The sequence below is a fragment of the Acomys russatus genome, chromosome 3 (assembly GCF_903995435.1).
Source record: "Acomys russatus chromosome 3, mAcoRus1.1, whole genome shotgun sequence".
In the NCBI taxonomy this organism is placed as follows: Eukaryota; Metazoa; Chordata; class Mammalia; order Rodentia; family Muridae; genus Acomys; species Acomys russatus.
The window spans coordinates 55,924,413-55,940,478 of record NC_067139.1 but is presented as its reverse complement, the minus strand read 5'-3'; the positions used below and the strand labels follow the sequence as shown (position 1 = coordinate 55,940,478).

Genomic DNA, 16,066 nt, shown 5'->3' with positions numbered 1-16,066 from the left:
TAAAGGCGTGCGCTACCACGCCCAGCCGAGGTGGCAAGTTTTGTCTTCCCCTTATCTCCAAGGCTTGCTGACTCTGGTCAGTTAAAGCCACCAATTTCCGCTATCATCTGGCTTGTATCACAAGCTGATAGCTCAGAAGTTCAGGCTATTGCTAGGCAAAACCAGTCAGAGTATGCTCTGGATAGGACTCATGGCATAGAAACGCAGCGGTGAGGAAAAACCTAACAGAAGTGGACCCAACCCTGTCTGACCCGGGGTTACAGCTCGCATACATTTTCCTTCCTTGCACCCCCCTCACCTGTGTTCCTCTACAGCAGCAAGTGGTGGTTCAGCTCAACCTGAAGCCAACAGAAATTCTAGGTGAGCCATGGGTGAGCACAACATGGCTTCCTGCAACGCCAAGACACGTTCCCTTACCTGCAAGGTTTGGCTGAAGCGTTTTAACGGCGTGGTCTTCACAGGTGGGATGAGGTTTGCGAGCGACGTGACTCTGGAAAGGGGTTTGACCCTTTTATTACTAGGTTCCTGTAGAGTTAAAAAAAAAAAAGGGACAATGTCAGGGTCAGTCTTAAAAATACCTGCTATACCATCACATCCATCCTGCTCTGAGAACTGCAGGCAGCACAGTGATCTGCAGAATATGAATAGTGCCCTCAGAATCGGCTGAAGAGCCAAAAAAGAGAAATGATGGAGGATGTAGACAGAGGCAGTGGGTGGCAGAAAGGTAGGGGCACACCCCTCCCCCACCCTCCCATCCCGCTCCCCCCTTCCCCCATCAATCAGCTTTTGATCCAAAGCTTGCACTCAGTGGAATCCTTCCCATTGCCCTAGAGTGTTCCTGGCCAGTGACTGCCCACGGCGGCGGCGGTGACATGCCTTTTGTTGCTTCTGGTTTCATTTTTTAAAAAATCATTCCCATCACCTTGCCAGAGCCATTTTTTGTGTGCGTGTTATCCATAAATTTTTCTAAGGTACAAAGATTGCTTTTAATTCATCAAATTAAAAAAAAAAATTTTTTTTTAACATTTATTTGTTTCTGTGTGTGTGTGTGTGTAGGGGGAGAGGGGTCAGAGGACAACTTTTTGGAGTCCGTTCTTTCCTTCCACCATGTGGGTCTCAGGGACCAAACTCAGGTTGTCTGTCAGTCTTGGTGGCAAGCGATCTGGGACATCTGACCATCCCCATACACTTTTTAAAATAAGTTTTATTTCTAGGATCATAAGAAAGCATCTTTGTACCTATTCTAATAGAGGGACATGTATCAAAATGCATAAAACATCTAATGGCAAAAGGAAGTGCACAGGGAGACATTTGTATCGTGCGTATTGGTTTCCACACTGTTTATAGCCACACATTTTCAAAGTCACCTCCACAAAAAGCATCACTTACAAATCTGTAAGTTACTCCAGAGCTGGCTGACAGGGAGAAGATGACTCCCTACTCCAGTGACGTTACCAAGAATGGCAGAGCAAACGTGTTACAAGACAAAGAGGACAGTTACCCTTGCTTCCCTGGTCTCTAGCAGATGCTGGACACACATGAAGATACTGAATTGTGACGGAACATGCCAAGTCAGCCAATTGCAGCAGGCTTCAACTACTTCCTAAGGGAGCTTCCTGACCCCCATCAAGGTGTTCACCTTTCCTTTTCAGCCATTGCTTTCAAAGTCTGAGCCAGAATTTCCAGTGTTTCAAGGGATTCTTGCAGGGCACTCTAAACACAGCTGGTGCTTAGAGAAATGCTTCATGAATCTGGGATTTGGCCGGGAAGTTTTCCTGTTGTCTGATGCCCTTCTGAGCCTCAGGAATGAGAAGCTCTCTCTTAGTGTGAGACTCGACCCATTTTGCTGATACATTAAGTAGAAAAATAAAATAAAATAAACTTAAAAAGAAGTTCAGGACGGGTCCATGGTGTCAAAGAGTGAACTGTAGGTTTGCAAAGCAGTCGGTTGCTTTCCTAAGACAGAATGGATCCAGCTGCTATGGGACCGCTCTGGTTTCTCAGCATGCTACGCCGAGCAGACAGCAGACAGCACACAGCAGACAGAGCACCAGAAAGGCTGGGTTTTAAAAACCCAGACGAATCTCCTAATATGAGAAGCTGCACTATGAAGGATGAAGCGCCGAAGAGGAAAGTTCAAAAGCTTCTAGGCACTGACGCCCTTCAGGATGTCCGCGCCCAGTGCCTGGGCGTCTGAGCATCTGTGCCCAGAGGGTGATTTTAAAACCTCTCCTTTTTACATCTGCATCCTCAGCACACTGAGAACGTGTGAGTGTGTGTGTGTGTGTGTGTGTGTGTGTGTGTGTGTGTGTGTGTGTACAGCCTCCTAAGCATCCCCTGAATCTCTTTAAATGGCTTCTGCTTTAGTTGAGAAATGCCAGGGCTGCGATCTCGCTCCCTTTGGCGGCATAAGCCCCATTGCAGCATACAAGAAAGTCCCAGGGGGTAGGGACTTGGTCTTGGATAATCCTGCACGCTCCTCTGAGGCCAGAGAGTCTGAGTCTCGTTTCCACAGTTAAAGCTGTATCAGCACGGGGCGGATGCAGGGTGAGCAGCAGGCTGCAGGGTGATCTAGTCCTGCTCCACCTTATGTATCTTCTGCTCTAAGGCTAGTCTACATGCCCCACTCAGATGTGTATTGCCTACACTATAATATAGCTATAGGATACACATTCAGTGCAACACTATTGAATGCACTTTGCTGTTACGTGGAGTCCTAATTAAAACTGCTTCCCCAAGATGTGGCCCTCCCAGTGAGTTAACATCAGGCTGATCTCCAGTGATTCCTAAGCAAAGAGGATTGAACCAGAAGCCACCCTGCCATGATTTAGCACTCTGATCTGGCAATGCAGCAGCTGTAAGCTCAAAAATACGTACAGGCTACAGGATCTAAGTGGGGAGACTTTATGTCTGACCCACATGAGTGAAGTATGAATTATGGAATAAGAAATTAAAAACAATTCTTGGCCTAATTTGATTTTTCTTTTTCATTTACTCAGTCTGTCTCCAGCTACATCTTACTACTGTCTAAAGAAAATATTTCCGGATTCTAAGTAAATAGCATTACCGAGAACTAGCTAATGCAATACCAAGGATGCTTTCGGATTTGCCAGAAGATGACAGAACATAACCTGCAAGGAGCCTGCCTGGTCCAACAAAGTACACTGCCAGACTGGGCTGAGTAAGGCCAGTGATGCAGTCAGGCATGAAATGTACTGTCTCAGGGCACATGCTGCCACCACTGCTGCTGCCATCGCCATAGCCACTACCACCATTACTATGATGACCACCACCACCACCACCACCACCACCACCACCATCACCACCACAACCATATGATCTCAAGGGCAGGCAGGAAGGCCCATAACTAAAGAATATTTAAAGGGGGGCTGGAGAGATGGTTCAGAGGTTAAGAGCACTGGCTGCTCTTCCAGAGGTCCCGAGTTCAATTCCCAGCAACCACATGGTGGCTCACAACCATCTATAATGTGATTTGGTGCCCTCTTCTGGCCTGCAGGTGTACATGCAGGCAGAACACTCTATACATAATAAATTAATAAATCTTTTTTTAAAAAAGAATATTTAAAGAGTGGGGGTCAATAAGTTTGAATAACAGTAGTCCTAGTTAATCTTTTCTAGGCTGTATTGTTTTGTTACACTAGCAGGACTGCCTGAATAGTGTTTATTACAAGTTAAGATACTGGGTAAACTAGTCTAATTGATAATATTAAAATGACTTTGTTAATGATGCTGTTGTGTGTGGGTTTTGTTTTCTTTTTTAAGGTTTTTCGAGACAGGGTTTCTCTGTGTAGCCTTGGCTGTCCTGATCTTGCTTTGTAGACCAGGTTGGCCTCGAACTCACAGAGATCTGCCTGCTTCTGCCTCCCAACTGCTGGGATTAAAGGCATGCGCCACCACTGCCCAGTGCTGTTGTGTTTGAAACCAAGTTTTGCACTGTCCAGGCTGGCCTAGAACCATGTAGTGGAGGCTGATCTTGAGCTGATATTCTTGCCATTAATTCTCAAGAGGTGAGATGGCAAATATGTGTCACCATGCTCCACTCCCAAAGTTGTTTAAAAGAAATACAATTAAAAAAAGAAATATTTATATAAAACCTTTTTATGGGTATGAATATTTGTCTGCGTTATGCATACGTGTGTCATGTGTGGGCCTGGTGCCCTTGGAGGCCAGAAGAGGGAGTTAGATCCCTTTGGAGCTGGAGTTATAAATGGGTTGTGAGCTGCTATGAGAATATTGGGAACCAATCCTGGGTCTCTGCAATAGCAGCAAGTGATCTTAACTGCTGGGCCTGAGCTCCAGCTCCCCTACCTGCCCAAGTGGTTACTTTTAAACATTCATTTTATATTTATTACATTTGAAAATAACATAAAAGAAACCTCTTATCAAAGAGAGAAATTTCCGTTTCTATCACATTTGCTATGAACTTCTATCACGACGTAGCACTGATTTTTATCCAATTTTTTCCCTATTTAGAGGAAAATGAAAATTAATTGTGAAGGGGGGGAAGGAAGAAGCAAAAGAATGGGTGGTGAGGAGAGGAAAGAGAATGAGGATGATCACAGAGGTCATTTATCTATAAAGAAATGTATTCAGCAGTTTAAAGTATCTCATGAGCTTATTGCAAACAGAAGAAGCACAGCACTCCATGTGATTGTATTTTTAACATGAGGTTTTCTTAATGTATTTTTATACCCTTTTTCTAGGGAGGCACAGTGACTTCTCAATCCCCTCCATTCTTCCTCCCAAGTGGTAAAAAGCAAAGCAGACTGTACCGTGAAAGAAACTGCCTACCATATCAACACAATGCAGCAGCACAGTTTCTTTCTTTCTTTTTTTTTTTTTTTTTTTTTTTTTCTGTCTCCAAAACAGTTTCGCCAAAATAGACCTACAGGGAACCCTTCATTTTCTCTGCACTTTATTTTGCGGACAGAGTGGGGCTGGTGCACCACAAAGACAGCATACATCATGTGTGCAGCTGTCTTGAGACTCCACCTCTTTTGAGCCTCCACCACACCCCAGGAGTGGCTGGAAAACACAGCCCTCAGCACAGGGACTGGGTCCATGTCACTGCAGGGCAAGGCAGAGGTGAGAAGAAGTGTTTGTGCTGGTGGATACCTTTGCTGATAGGGGGAGGTCACATAAATAAACAACCCAATAACAACTTTCAACCACTTGGACACAACAGGGGACCCTTTGCAGGACTTCATCTGTGGGTATTCAGAGTCACCTCTAATGCTGGGTGTGGTGGCACAGGCCTTTAATCCCAGCACCCGGGAGGTAGAGGCTGGCAAATCTCTGTGAGTTAAAGGCCAGCTTTACAAAGAGAGTTCTAGTTCCAGGGCTACACAGAAAAAACAAAAAACAAACAAACAAACAAACAAGTCACCTCTAGTCTATCCTCTAACTCTCTCATGTTAATTGATTTATAATCTCATGGGGACTGATTTGCACAAATAGATGATAACCTGTTAATACTAGTTACAGGTTCTTTTGTTGTTGTGGGTATTTTGTTTGTTTGTTTGCTTGCTTGTTTGCGACGGGACTTCTCTATGTAGCCCTGGCTGTCCTGGATTCACTTTGTAGCCCAGGCTGGCCTTGAAATCACAGAGACCCACCTACATCTGCTTCAGCTTGGCTCTCAGAGCTCAACAAAAAAAATTTTACTAGGTTGCTTATTTCAAACATGCTTTTAAGTTAACTACCTATCATACCCACTTGAAAGACTAAGAAACTGAGGTCTCATTCTTGAGGGCTAGCTCACTTTTTCTGTAAAGGAGCAGAAAGTAAGGAGTTTAGACCCTGTGAGCCCCCAGCCTCTGTTTTACACACTTATCTCTTCCATCAGACATAAACAATGCATACATTAACCAGGATGGGCATGGGCCATTAAACCTTCCATTGGGATCACAAAAATTCAAATGTCATATAATCTTCATGTCAAGAAATATTATTTTTCAATTATTAAAAACACGCATTATTTTTAACTTGAGCCTCACCGGAAGTGTGCCAGATATGGCTGTTGACTAGTCAGTCACATTGCCGCTCAGTGGCCTCAACCTCAGCTCAGCTTCTGTATGTGACAAACCTCAAAATGACATCCTCAGACGGAGCGCTTTCCCACAGGCCCTCCCGCACAAGCTTGGCTTGACTCATGTTTTCTCCCTGGAGCTGGGTGTGAAGGGTCCTCCCCTGATGAGCAGAGGATGTGTCGCCTTCATTTCTGCAGGAGTAAAATCTTTATTTCCACTACATTTTACTTTTGAAAGAAATTCCTGGGATCCACTTCACAATAAAGTGAGGTCAAGCTGAGGTGAGATAAAGAGGGTACACACAGGAAGATAGCTGTCAAAAGAACAGACTCAGCTGCAATCTTATGGGTAGCACACAACAAAACTATCTTGTTTGTTTGTTTGTTTGTTTGTTTCTCTGTGTGGCCTTGGCTGTCCTAGCCTCACTTTGTAGACCAGGCTGGCTGGCCTCAAACTCACAGGTCTGCCCTCTGCCTCTCGGAATGCTGGGATTAAAATCGTGTGCCACCACGTCCGGCTTTTAAAGTATTTTTTCATAGTAGACAGAAAATTGCTCTGAAAATGTTTCATCAAATGCAGAAGGGCAAAGGATGAGTCTCCGAGCTCACCAGTAGATCCCTGTGAGGGAGGACACCAGAAGCTACCGGATTTGTTGGTTTCGTTTTGCTTTTGTTGCTGTTGTTGCTTTTATTAATACATCTATACACAGGCTCCTAATCACTAAACTCCATAAAGTAATCTGGTGGAGGCCAACTGATTTACTTTAGAAGCACAAGGAAGAAAGAATCCCTTTAGGATCAGAGTGTCCCCAGACAAGAGTGCTCTGACCTTGCCGCATTTGCTTTCCTGTGGAAGCAAGCTTTCCTTTCTTCATGGCCCCCTCCCAACTCAGGCCTTTCTTCCCATTTCCACCTTTCTACAAAGGAGGAAGCTAAGGCCTTCCAGTTCCCCACTCTTCAGTGTTCCTGCCAATCAAATCGATGTGAAGCTCATCCTCCTGAAATTTCCTGGACTCTTCCACCCTCTTAGATCCCCAAACTGCTCACACTTGATTTACAGTTTACCCTCGAGACTCTCGCTCTCCTTGACCTCCAGGACACATGTGAGATTGCCAAGGCCTTCCCTGTCTGTCAGTGGTTCTCACTGACCACTAGCCGACTGCCTCTGCTTCCTGTCAAGCCATAGCTTTGCTTCAAACCCCCGTTTCTCCCCTCGGTGGAAAGTGACAGTTTGCTTCATTGCTGGTCCTGCCAAGAGCTGCTGACAGTCAGTCCTCTTCTCGTGTTGATGCTTTTTGGACAAAGTGTTGTAGACAGCCATTTATCTTAGTCTGGCTCTCATATTTCCTGTGTGATATTAGACACATTATTCACAATGTCCTCAAGGGGAAAATGGAGGAATAACTGCACAGTGGCTTACGGAGAATTCTATGGGAAATAGCTGCCTTTCTTTGGGGCCTTGCGATTGGTGGCAGGCACTGGACTCAGAGCTTTCCATGATATGCTCATGGCATCTTCAGAATATATACCTCCTGTCACTATCCTCATCGTACAGGTGAGGGTACAGAGGTCCGAGAATCATAAACGCCCACATGAGGTCACATATCTCAGACGGCAGAGGCTCTGCTATTCTAGTTCACAGAAGATGGTGACGCGCAGAGCAGGCTTTGGGACTAGCAGTTGTTCAGCGAGTGTCACGTGGAACAGAGCCCGCAAACTGGTACGTCTTTTATTACCACCTCCATCTCTGCCTTCAAGAAAAGGTGAACTCACCACCCCATATATGTATATTAATTTAAAAAAAAATGTTGATGTAATTTTAGATACTCACACAAGTTGCAAAAATAGTACAGGGTCTTTCCTAACCCTTTGACCACACTTCCTCTAGTGTTTGTCTTATACAACCAGGGTACATTTATCAAAAGTAAGAAGTTCGCATTGGCACAACACCATGATCTGAATGTTACGGGAGCCACTGGGGTTTCAGCACATTTCCCACTAATGTGCCTTTTCTCTTCCAGGTTCTAATTTGAAATCCCACATTACATTTCACTGTCTTATCCTTCATAGCTTCCTCCCATCAGTGGCAGTTCCCCACACACAGTGCTCTCATCATCTTATAGCAAAACACTGTAGCTCTCTAGCTGTACGTCACAGGAGTGCTGGTCAGGGTAGACTGGTGTGATGTTCCCTCCGGATGAGCTTTAGCACTTTTGCTCTTTGTATTCTGGTTGAGAGCGCATCAGAAAGGTGTACCTTCTTGAGCACATTATATCACAGGGGATGTGATGCTGTGAGGTCTGATAGCTAGGGATGTCAGCTTGGACCTGTGGCTATGGTGTTGCTATAGGTCAGCAAAGCTCCCCAATAAATATAAGGACAACTTTTAAACCCAGCTACCTACGGAAACGCACACACAAGCTCTAAACCCATTGTCTGTGAGTGTAACCTTATTGGGAACTAGGACCTTTGTAAATAAATCAAGATGAGGTCATATTATGGGTTAGGGAATCCCATTACAGATGTCCTTATGTGAGGGGACGATCTAGACAGAAACACACTGATAGGGACATGCAATGACCAAGAGGTACAGATGAGAGGTATGCACCCACAAGCCAGAGAAGGATGACCAGCAAACTCCAGAAAGAGGCAGGGAAGCAGTCCTGGGCAGGCTCAGAGAACACCCTGGGAGCAGCTACTTTGTCTCCAGAATGGAGATATGATATTGGCTGCTTAAGCCACTTGCCTTATGGGTCTCTGTCGCAGGAGCTAGGAAACTAACACAGCTGGCGTCTGGATTTCCCTACTGTCAAAGTCCACTGTCTCTTGCTCATAGTTAACATGACCACTGGAGAGAGGGTTTATTTACTTTGTAATTGCAAAGAAAGCTTCACTGAAATGTGCATTTGTCACCTTTTGAGGAGTGTCTCCCAGCTGCAAAAGGAAAGCCAAAGGTAAGTCCCAAGAGCCTGTGAAGCTGCACGAGAGGAGGCAGGCAAAGGTGTGCAGGGCAGGGTGACAGGAAGCATGACAGGACACACAGGCAGCAAAAAGGAGGTTTAAGCAACCTTTTTGGGACCTTAGGGGACAAGTAAAGAAGGTTCCAGAGAGCTGGCTACCGAGAACCTCACTTTGTTGGAAACAAAAAGACAGTAATGAAATGATTGCTCTGAATTCCAAAATTTCCACTATTACTCTTTGCCCTGCTCTCTTTTCCTTGGCACATAGTTAATTAGACTGGTGTCATTTGTCACCAGAAGATAAAAGGCAAATAATGAACCCTAAATTCCAGTGGAAACCTGGCTTCACTGATGAAGCAAGTGACACAGGCTCTAGAATCACTGGCTTTGAACCCACAAGGTGAGCAAACATTCTTTAAACTCAGCTCAGAACCCTAATTTTCCCTTACAGAGGTTGACCCCTGATATCATCAACAGGGATTCTGGGCACCAGGAAGGATCCCCTGTAACTTTGGACTAGCTGTTCTCCGCACAGAGGAAACCGTGCCCTTGTTTGTTTTTGCCAGCTGTGAGTCCGGCTGGCTGGCTGGCTGGCTGCGTCACACAGGGCACACAGGGAGACGGCACTTCCCATTTAAGAAATGGCTCAATTCTTTCTTTTGCATCAGGTGCTAGGAGGAAAACACCCCAATTTCCGTCGTTCAAAGGAGAACAACGAAAAGCTACGATTTGTGTGTTTTGTTTTTGCTACTGGGAGAACAGGGAGAGCCGGGAGAAATAATGTCCAGGAACCCAGCGTGTTGGCTCAGCCTCATGCCCCCACTGGATCAAGGTGCCCAAGAGTATCCCCCACCTTGGGTCATGGATGACAGAGATATCATGGGTGAACCACTGACTTGGGGCCATAAAAGTGGACATACTGTGGCTTGTGGCATATTCATAGGCATGCTTTCACTGGCAGAGCATGCCTTCAACATGCATGAGGTCCTGGATTCAATACCTACCATCTGAAAACAAACAACCCCACTAAAACACAGCCCAGCCCCCAGGGAGCATGCTAAGGTTGGCGCAAGGACATTTGTTCTCAGTGCGTGCCATGCTCTGCCTACAGCAGAGAGCCCCAGAAGTCCAGCAGCTGGTTTCTAAGCAAGCATTGGTCTGTGAGTCAGCTGCTTTGAGGAGAGCCTTGGGTAAGGAAGAGACTTCAAGACAGCTGGCTGAGCTCAGGCAATCATGATCTGTGTCCCAGTAGCAAGCAGCTTCCCAGACAGTGCAACAGAACAAACAAAAACAAGGCAATAAGCACAGAAAAGGACTCATTTGCTCCAACAAATTCTGTGGTCTTTTGACTCCCTTCACATCCAAAACAATGCTGGCAAAGTACTACAGCCTGCTCATGTTTGAATAAACTTGATGGCAAAATGAAGGAAAAGTGGTGGCTGGGGACAACAAGAAGGAGTCACTCTCATTCAGTGTGTTCTAACCAGAGAAGCAATTCATTTCGTAACAAATGCCAGGGGAGTGGTGTCCAGGGCATGCTGTTTTGTTTCTGTAGGAAGACTCTCAACAAGTTATTAAAAATATTATTTTGAGAAAGGGTTTTACCATGGAGCCCAATCTGGTCTCAAACAAGGGTCCTCCTCAATTTCTACACTACTACACTACGTTAGAGAGGCATGTGCCCCCTTGACTAGTTCAAGTTATTATCTTAACTCTCATTTTCATTGAAGTTTGGGCCCCATTTTGGTTTCTTTCTTCCCTCCCCCTCGCCCCCTCTCTCTCCAGGGTTTCTCTGTGTTATCTTGGCTGTCCTGCACTCACTTTGTAGATCAGGCTTGCCTCTAACTCACAACGATCCACCTGTCTCTGCCTCCCAAGTGCTGGGATTAAAGGAGTGCTCCACCATGCCCAGCCTTGAGTCCCATTTTGGAAAAGTGTAGTATCTTACTTACCTGCAATGAGGACACTCATTTTTGTTGAATGAAGGCTTATGGGCTTAAGGAGAGCAGGGATTTAAAGAAGAAGAAGAAGAAGAAGAAGAAGAAGAAGAAGAAGAAGAAGAAGAAGAAGAAGAAGAAGAAGAGGAGGAGGAGGAGGAGGAGGAGAGGAGAAGAAGAAGAAGAAGAAGAAGAAGAAAAAAAGCTTTGGAAAATAACTCAGTAAAATATAGGCCTCTCAGAGAGCTGGAACAGGCAGCAGCCCAGGTTATGTACATAATCTCTCAGGAGTGCCAGTAAAATAAAACAGAACCACTGTTTCAGTCTGTAGTGTTGGCTACGGCCTCCCTCCTCAATTACTTTCAAAGTTATTCATTTTAGTCAACATTAGAAGGGTAAGTCAACATTTGTCCTGGCAGCAAGCCCACATTTGTTATTTTATTAGTCTGCTACTGGCTAAATTGGCCCAAGATTAAACACATCTAATAAATAGCCCTAAAATATTGGAGTTTAGCTGAAAACCACATTCAAATTCTCTTACACAGGATGTTACTATTACTTAACCCTAAGCAGAAGGAGAAACACACACCCACAGCCCTGTAGGTTCCTTTCAGGCAGCGCCAACCCCTATCGCCCGAAGCTCATCTTGGTCATGCCCAGACATGGTTCTACAGCCCTCCAGAGAAAGAGGAAGCCAAATACTTAGGTCTCTCTGCAGTCTCTGGCTGCACAGCTGCCTGCCTGACTTTAAGCAGCACTTTTTGTTCTGCTGAGGCAGACAGGGCCAGAATCTAAGTGCTGTGTGTCAACTTTAGGCGTAAGACCTTCTGACAAAATAGGAGGCCTGCCAGCAGGGCTGCATCCCTGGGCTTTGAATCACGGGAAGGCTACCCTGGCAAACAAAGATGCAGCACATTTTGGGCAAGAATGTTACATAGGTGATGTGCCCAGCGTGCTATTGCCATTCCCAGGTCTGGAAAAAGTGATACAACTAGACAGTTCTGGCTGGATGAAACCAAGGGGGCCCCTAAGAGATGGCAAAGGTAGCCTGGTCCCTGCCACTTGGCCCCAAGGACGGCCTCTGTGGCTTTGGAGTTCTTCTGCTACTTCCTACTGACTTCTTGGAACTTGTGGGTGGGAGTAAGGCTGGTCTGTGTTTACCTCTGCTGAAGGGATATCCTGGCTCCCTCCCCCACCCCTCTGGGCTAGGTAGGAGAACAGGCCTTGGGGCTTCTTCCAGCCTTGTTCCAGACTTGAGGAAGCCGGTGTGGACAAATGTCAAGACTGCTTCTAAGACATTCTGTGGGCCCCCTACTAGCTTAGGAATGACCCACAAGCCTCTGCAGAAGGTAACAAAATTCCTGTCGCTTTGACCAAAGAATCTATCAATTCATGGATAAATACCAGCCCATCTTTCTGGCCAGAGACCACTATGCTATTATAATCCTTGAGTCCTAATGTAACCTCTTCTGACTTGGTTTGCTAGCTGTGAAGTGCAAGGACTCTCCTGAGTTGCCTGGGGGAAGCATGTGAGACCTTGTGGAATGTGTGTGTCACAGGCCCACTTCCGTGGGAGCCCCCTGATAAGACAGGAGCACTAACCAATCCCAAAGTCCAAGAAGCAGCTTGCTTTCTCCCCCAGCCTGCTCTCCAGCCCACTGCCATTCCCCGCAGCTTCCCAACTCACTTTTTACTGCCATCCTACTGCCAAGTTCTGGCCACTGATTTTTCATTCCACATTCCTGCCCTTCTCCTTCCTGTGGCTTTATCTGTTTAGTAAAACTCTAGCTGGACAGAGGATAACTGGGAGTGGCTTGGCGGGCTTCAAGGCTATGCCGGAGGACACACAAACAGTGGTGAAATCCTAAGATATTGACCTGAAATGGGGGGAGGGTGTGCAGTAAATGGGTCTGCACAGGACAGGCCCCGCCCACACCCTGCTGAATCATGTGTTATAGGTGCTGGTATGCACTCTTGCCAGACGCCAGTACTGTCTGGATTAGGCAACCATAGGAACTCTGGGCATTCAATCCATCAGATGTGCAAAGTAGAACTTTCTCACACAAACATGGTGCCCTTTGCTTCAGCAAGGACCCACATGTTACCTGTGTCCTCTCTCTTCCCATTGGCCTTCTTAGTTTCCCAGAAGAACTAAATACAAGTAGGGATGAAAAGAGGCGCACAGATCTCAATCTCAGTTTCCCAAAGGATAGAACAGATTGTTCCAGCTGATGATGACGCGTGTCTCAGGCGAGCTGAGCTGACAGGTCTGCTGTCTGTCTGAAGATAAGGCAGGGACCACATTTGGCTGCTAGGTCAAACCTTCATGGTCACCTGGCCGAGGACCATGGCCGAAGGAGAGAGCAGATACACTTCTTTGCTGTCCACTTGCTTCTTAGCTTTGACAAAGATTATTGAGCGAGGAAGCTTTTCAGGAATATGACTTCCAGAAAGAAACACGAAACACTTGTGATGCTTCTGGCACGTGCCAGCTGTACCCAGCGTCACTAATCCCTTCAGATGTCTGGCCCACGTGTGTCCTCAGCAGCACCTTCCTACGCGCAACAACTAGGAAATACAGAACATTTTAGAACACTCGGCTTCCAAGAGAGAACAGAATAAACCCAAATCTGGTTCTTCTAAACCGAAAAAGCTACCAAACAACTACATGAGAATCGGCGAATTGGGAATAATGTTTTTTTTTTTTTTTTTAATTTAAACTTTTATGTCAGGGTGACACCTTGTCACCCCCTGACAACTGGCATGTGAAAAAAAAATTAGGCAGAGAGTAAGCTGTGAGAGTGGTGATCTACAAGAGATTCTTGCAGTTCTTCTGTCATCCCACAATACACCTCAAGTAAGTATATAAATAGTTTCAAGATGCTATTCCCTACGACGGGTGTGCACACCCCACACAGAACACAATATTGTTTGCTCGGCTACTTTTCATTCTGCAGCATATTTTTAATGACAAGATTTTTTTTTTTTTTTTTTTAATGCTCACATAACAATAGGTTTTTCCCGAAAGCTCGTTGCAAACACTGGCTCTCTTAACTCTACATTTGCAACCTAGAAACATGATTGCGTGTTAATTCTAGCCCCCAGAGAATTTAATATGAAGCCAGATGTATCATTATCCAGAGTCTATTCATATGCGTGTGAGTATGAAAAAAAGAAGGTACCGAGTGACAAAGAAGGCAAGGAGCCCTGAAGTCCTAGCTCTCCTAAATCAAGTTCAGCTCATTTCAATTACAGAAGATAATCGGGAAACTGAAGGATAATGGCTGGTGGCTGGTGACTTTTTATAAAAACAGAAGACAAGTCACAGATTGTTAGGGGAAACAAAATGTTGGCCTAGCCTTGGAGTCAGAAGCAATGGGTGCCAATAAGTTTCTAGAGGAAATAAAGGCAGTTTTGCTGAATATGGTATGTATTTCTGGGGTAAAGGACCCCTATGCGGGCGCGCGCACGCACACACACACACACACACACACACACACACACACACAACATACACCTCATTCTGGAACAGGTTCTCCTGTAGCTGACCCTGAAAGCCTTATGGAATTGCTGCCAAGGCCTCTCTCTCTGCCTGACTCGAGCACACAGTCTCTCACCAATCTCACGCAGCAATGCCCAGACTCTTATTTTATAGAACAGGAAGCAGGTGTCCAGGGAAAGAAAAGCACTTGCTCCAAGTTTTACCAAGCTGGCAGAGCTGAAATTCGAATTCAAATCTACCTGACTTGAAAGCCTTTCCTGCCACCCCCACACTGACTTCCCAGGGTACATAATTTCCTCTTAGACCAGTATCATGGCATGCAAGGGCAATATCCTGCCAGTCCACCTCCAAGGGATTTCTGTCCACTAACGCCTTGAGTCAGTGCTGCTCATTTTCTCATTTCATAGAGCAAGCAAGACTTAAAGGGGTTTAGAATTTTTCCCAGGATCGCCTAGACAGTATAGAGCCCGAGGCCACTCATTTGTCTACAAGGCCTGGGTTCTGTTAGTTTCCTAAGCCAGGGGGAACCTGCATGGGAAATCTGACTTCATAGGCCCAGGAGGGGTGACATCTGAGGCAAAGTGACAAGAGGAGGAGGAGCTGAGCCTGCTGTGGTCTACCCTTTCACTCTGGGTCCAGTGTGACAGACACATGTGAGGTGTTCTGCCCACATGTCTCCAGCAGACATGACCCTCCAAGGGTACACCTGGGGTAGATGGCATCTAGCCTTAGTGGCCTCACTTGACCACTTTCCAATACATGGTGTTCACTGGCTTCCAAGTTCCTCACTAATTGCACCTATCACAGATTGATGGTTACTGTCTATATGTTAGTTTTGCTAATGATTTGATCAAACTCAAATAGAAGTTCCTTGCAGTCAGAAAGTATGCCCTTTGTGTTCTAATCATGAGGGAAAACAATCTACACAGTCGGGCCTCGGTACTTGTTTGCTGACAATTAAAGAACACTAGAGGTCATATTTTAGTTATTCAATTCTTTTTTGGTTTGTTTTGTTTCTTTGTTTTTTGAGATAGGGTTGCTCTGTGTAACCTTGGCTCACTTTGTAGACCAGGCTGGCCTCAAACTCACCGGCCTCTGCCTCCTGAACTGGCATTAAAGGCGTGCGCCACCATGCCCCGGCCAGAGTTATTAAATTCTTTATCAATGTCGTCATCACACTATGGAGTTTCCCCTACACTTCTAACAAAGGACTTATTTGTAATTAAGGTATCCTACTAGAACAAGGCGTGAGGAGCTCAAAGGAACGAAGCTTACCCTCGTCTGCTTGTCTTTGTCTGTGGCCAATGCTGGCTGCGAGTCTCGCAGGATACATGCCAGCAGGCAGCTGCCTCAGTGACCAGGCTGCCAGTGTACTTGGCCTCCCACACCACCTCCTCTTTAAAAGTTCTCCTAGGAACTATAAACCACACCACAGCACATATGTCTAGCCTACCTGTAAGGTAAAAATGTAAAGCTTGTCAGTGTGTTCAAACATCTTTCATTAAAAAGAACAAAATAGTAATTCCTTTTTGACTCCTGGAAAAAGTGACTTAGTACTGCCTACGAAGAGTAATCTGGTTTCATACTCAGAGACTTCCACCCAAAACAGAAGCCATCT

The 16,066-nt window shown here is 45.7% G+C and overlaps 1 protein-coding gene across 3 annotated transcripts in view; it reads right to left on the bottom strand.

Annotated features, from left to right (window-relative positions):
* Arhgef3 (Rho guanine nucleotide exchange factor 3) overlaps positions 1 to 16,066 on the bottom strand; it is a 278,972-nt gene that overhangs the window by 42,283 nt on the left and 220,623 nt on the right. For all 3 annotated transcript variants that reach the window (XM_051140689.1, XM_051140698.1, XM_051140706.1), the window contains one exon: positions 418 to 525. In XM_051140689.1, the coding sequence (XP_050996646.1) occupies positions 418 to 525 (108 nt within the window). The remainder of the gene's footprint in view (positions 1 to 417; positions 526 to 16,066) is intronic.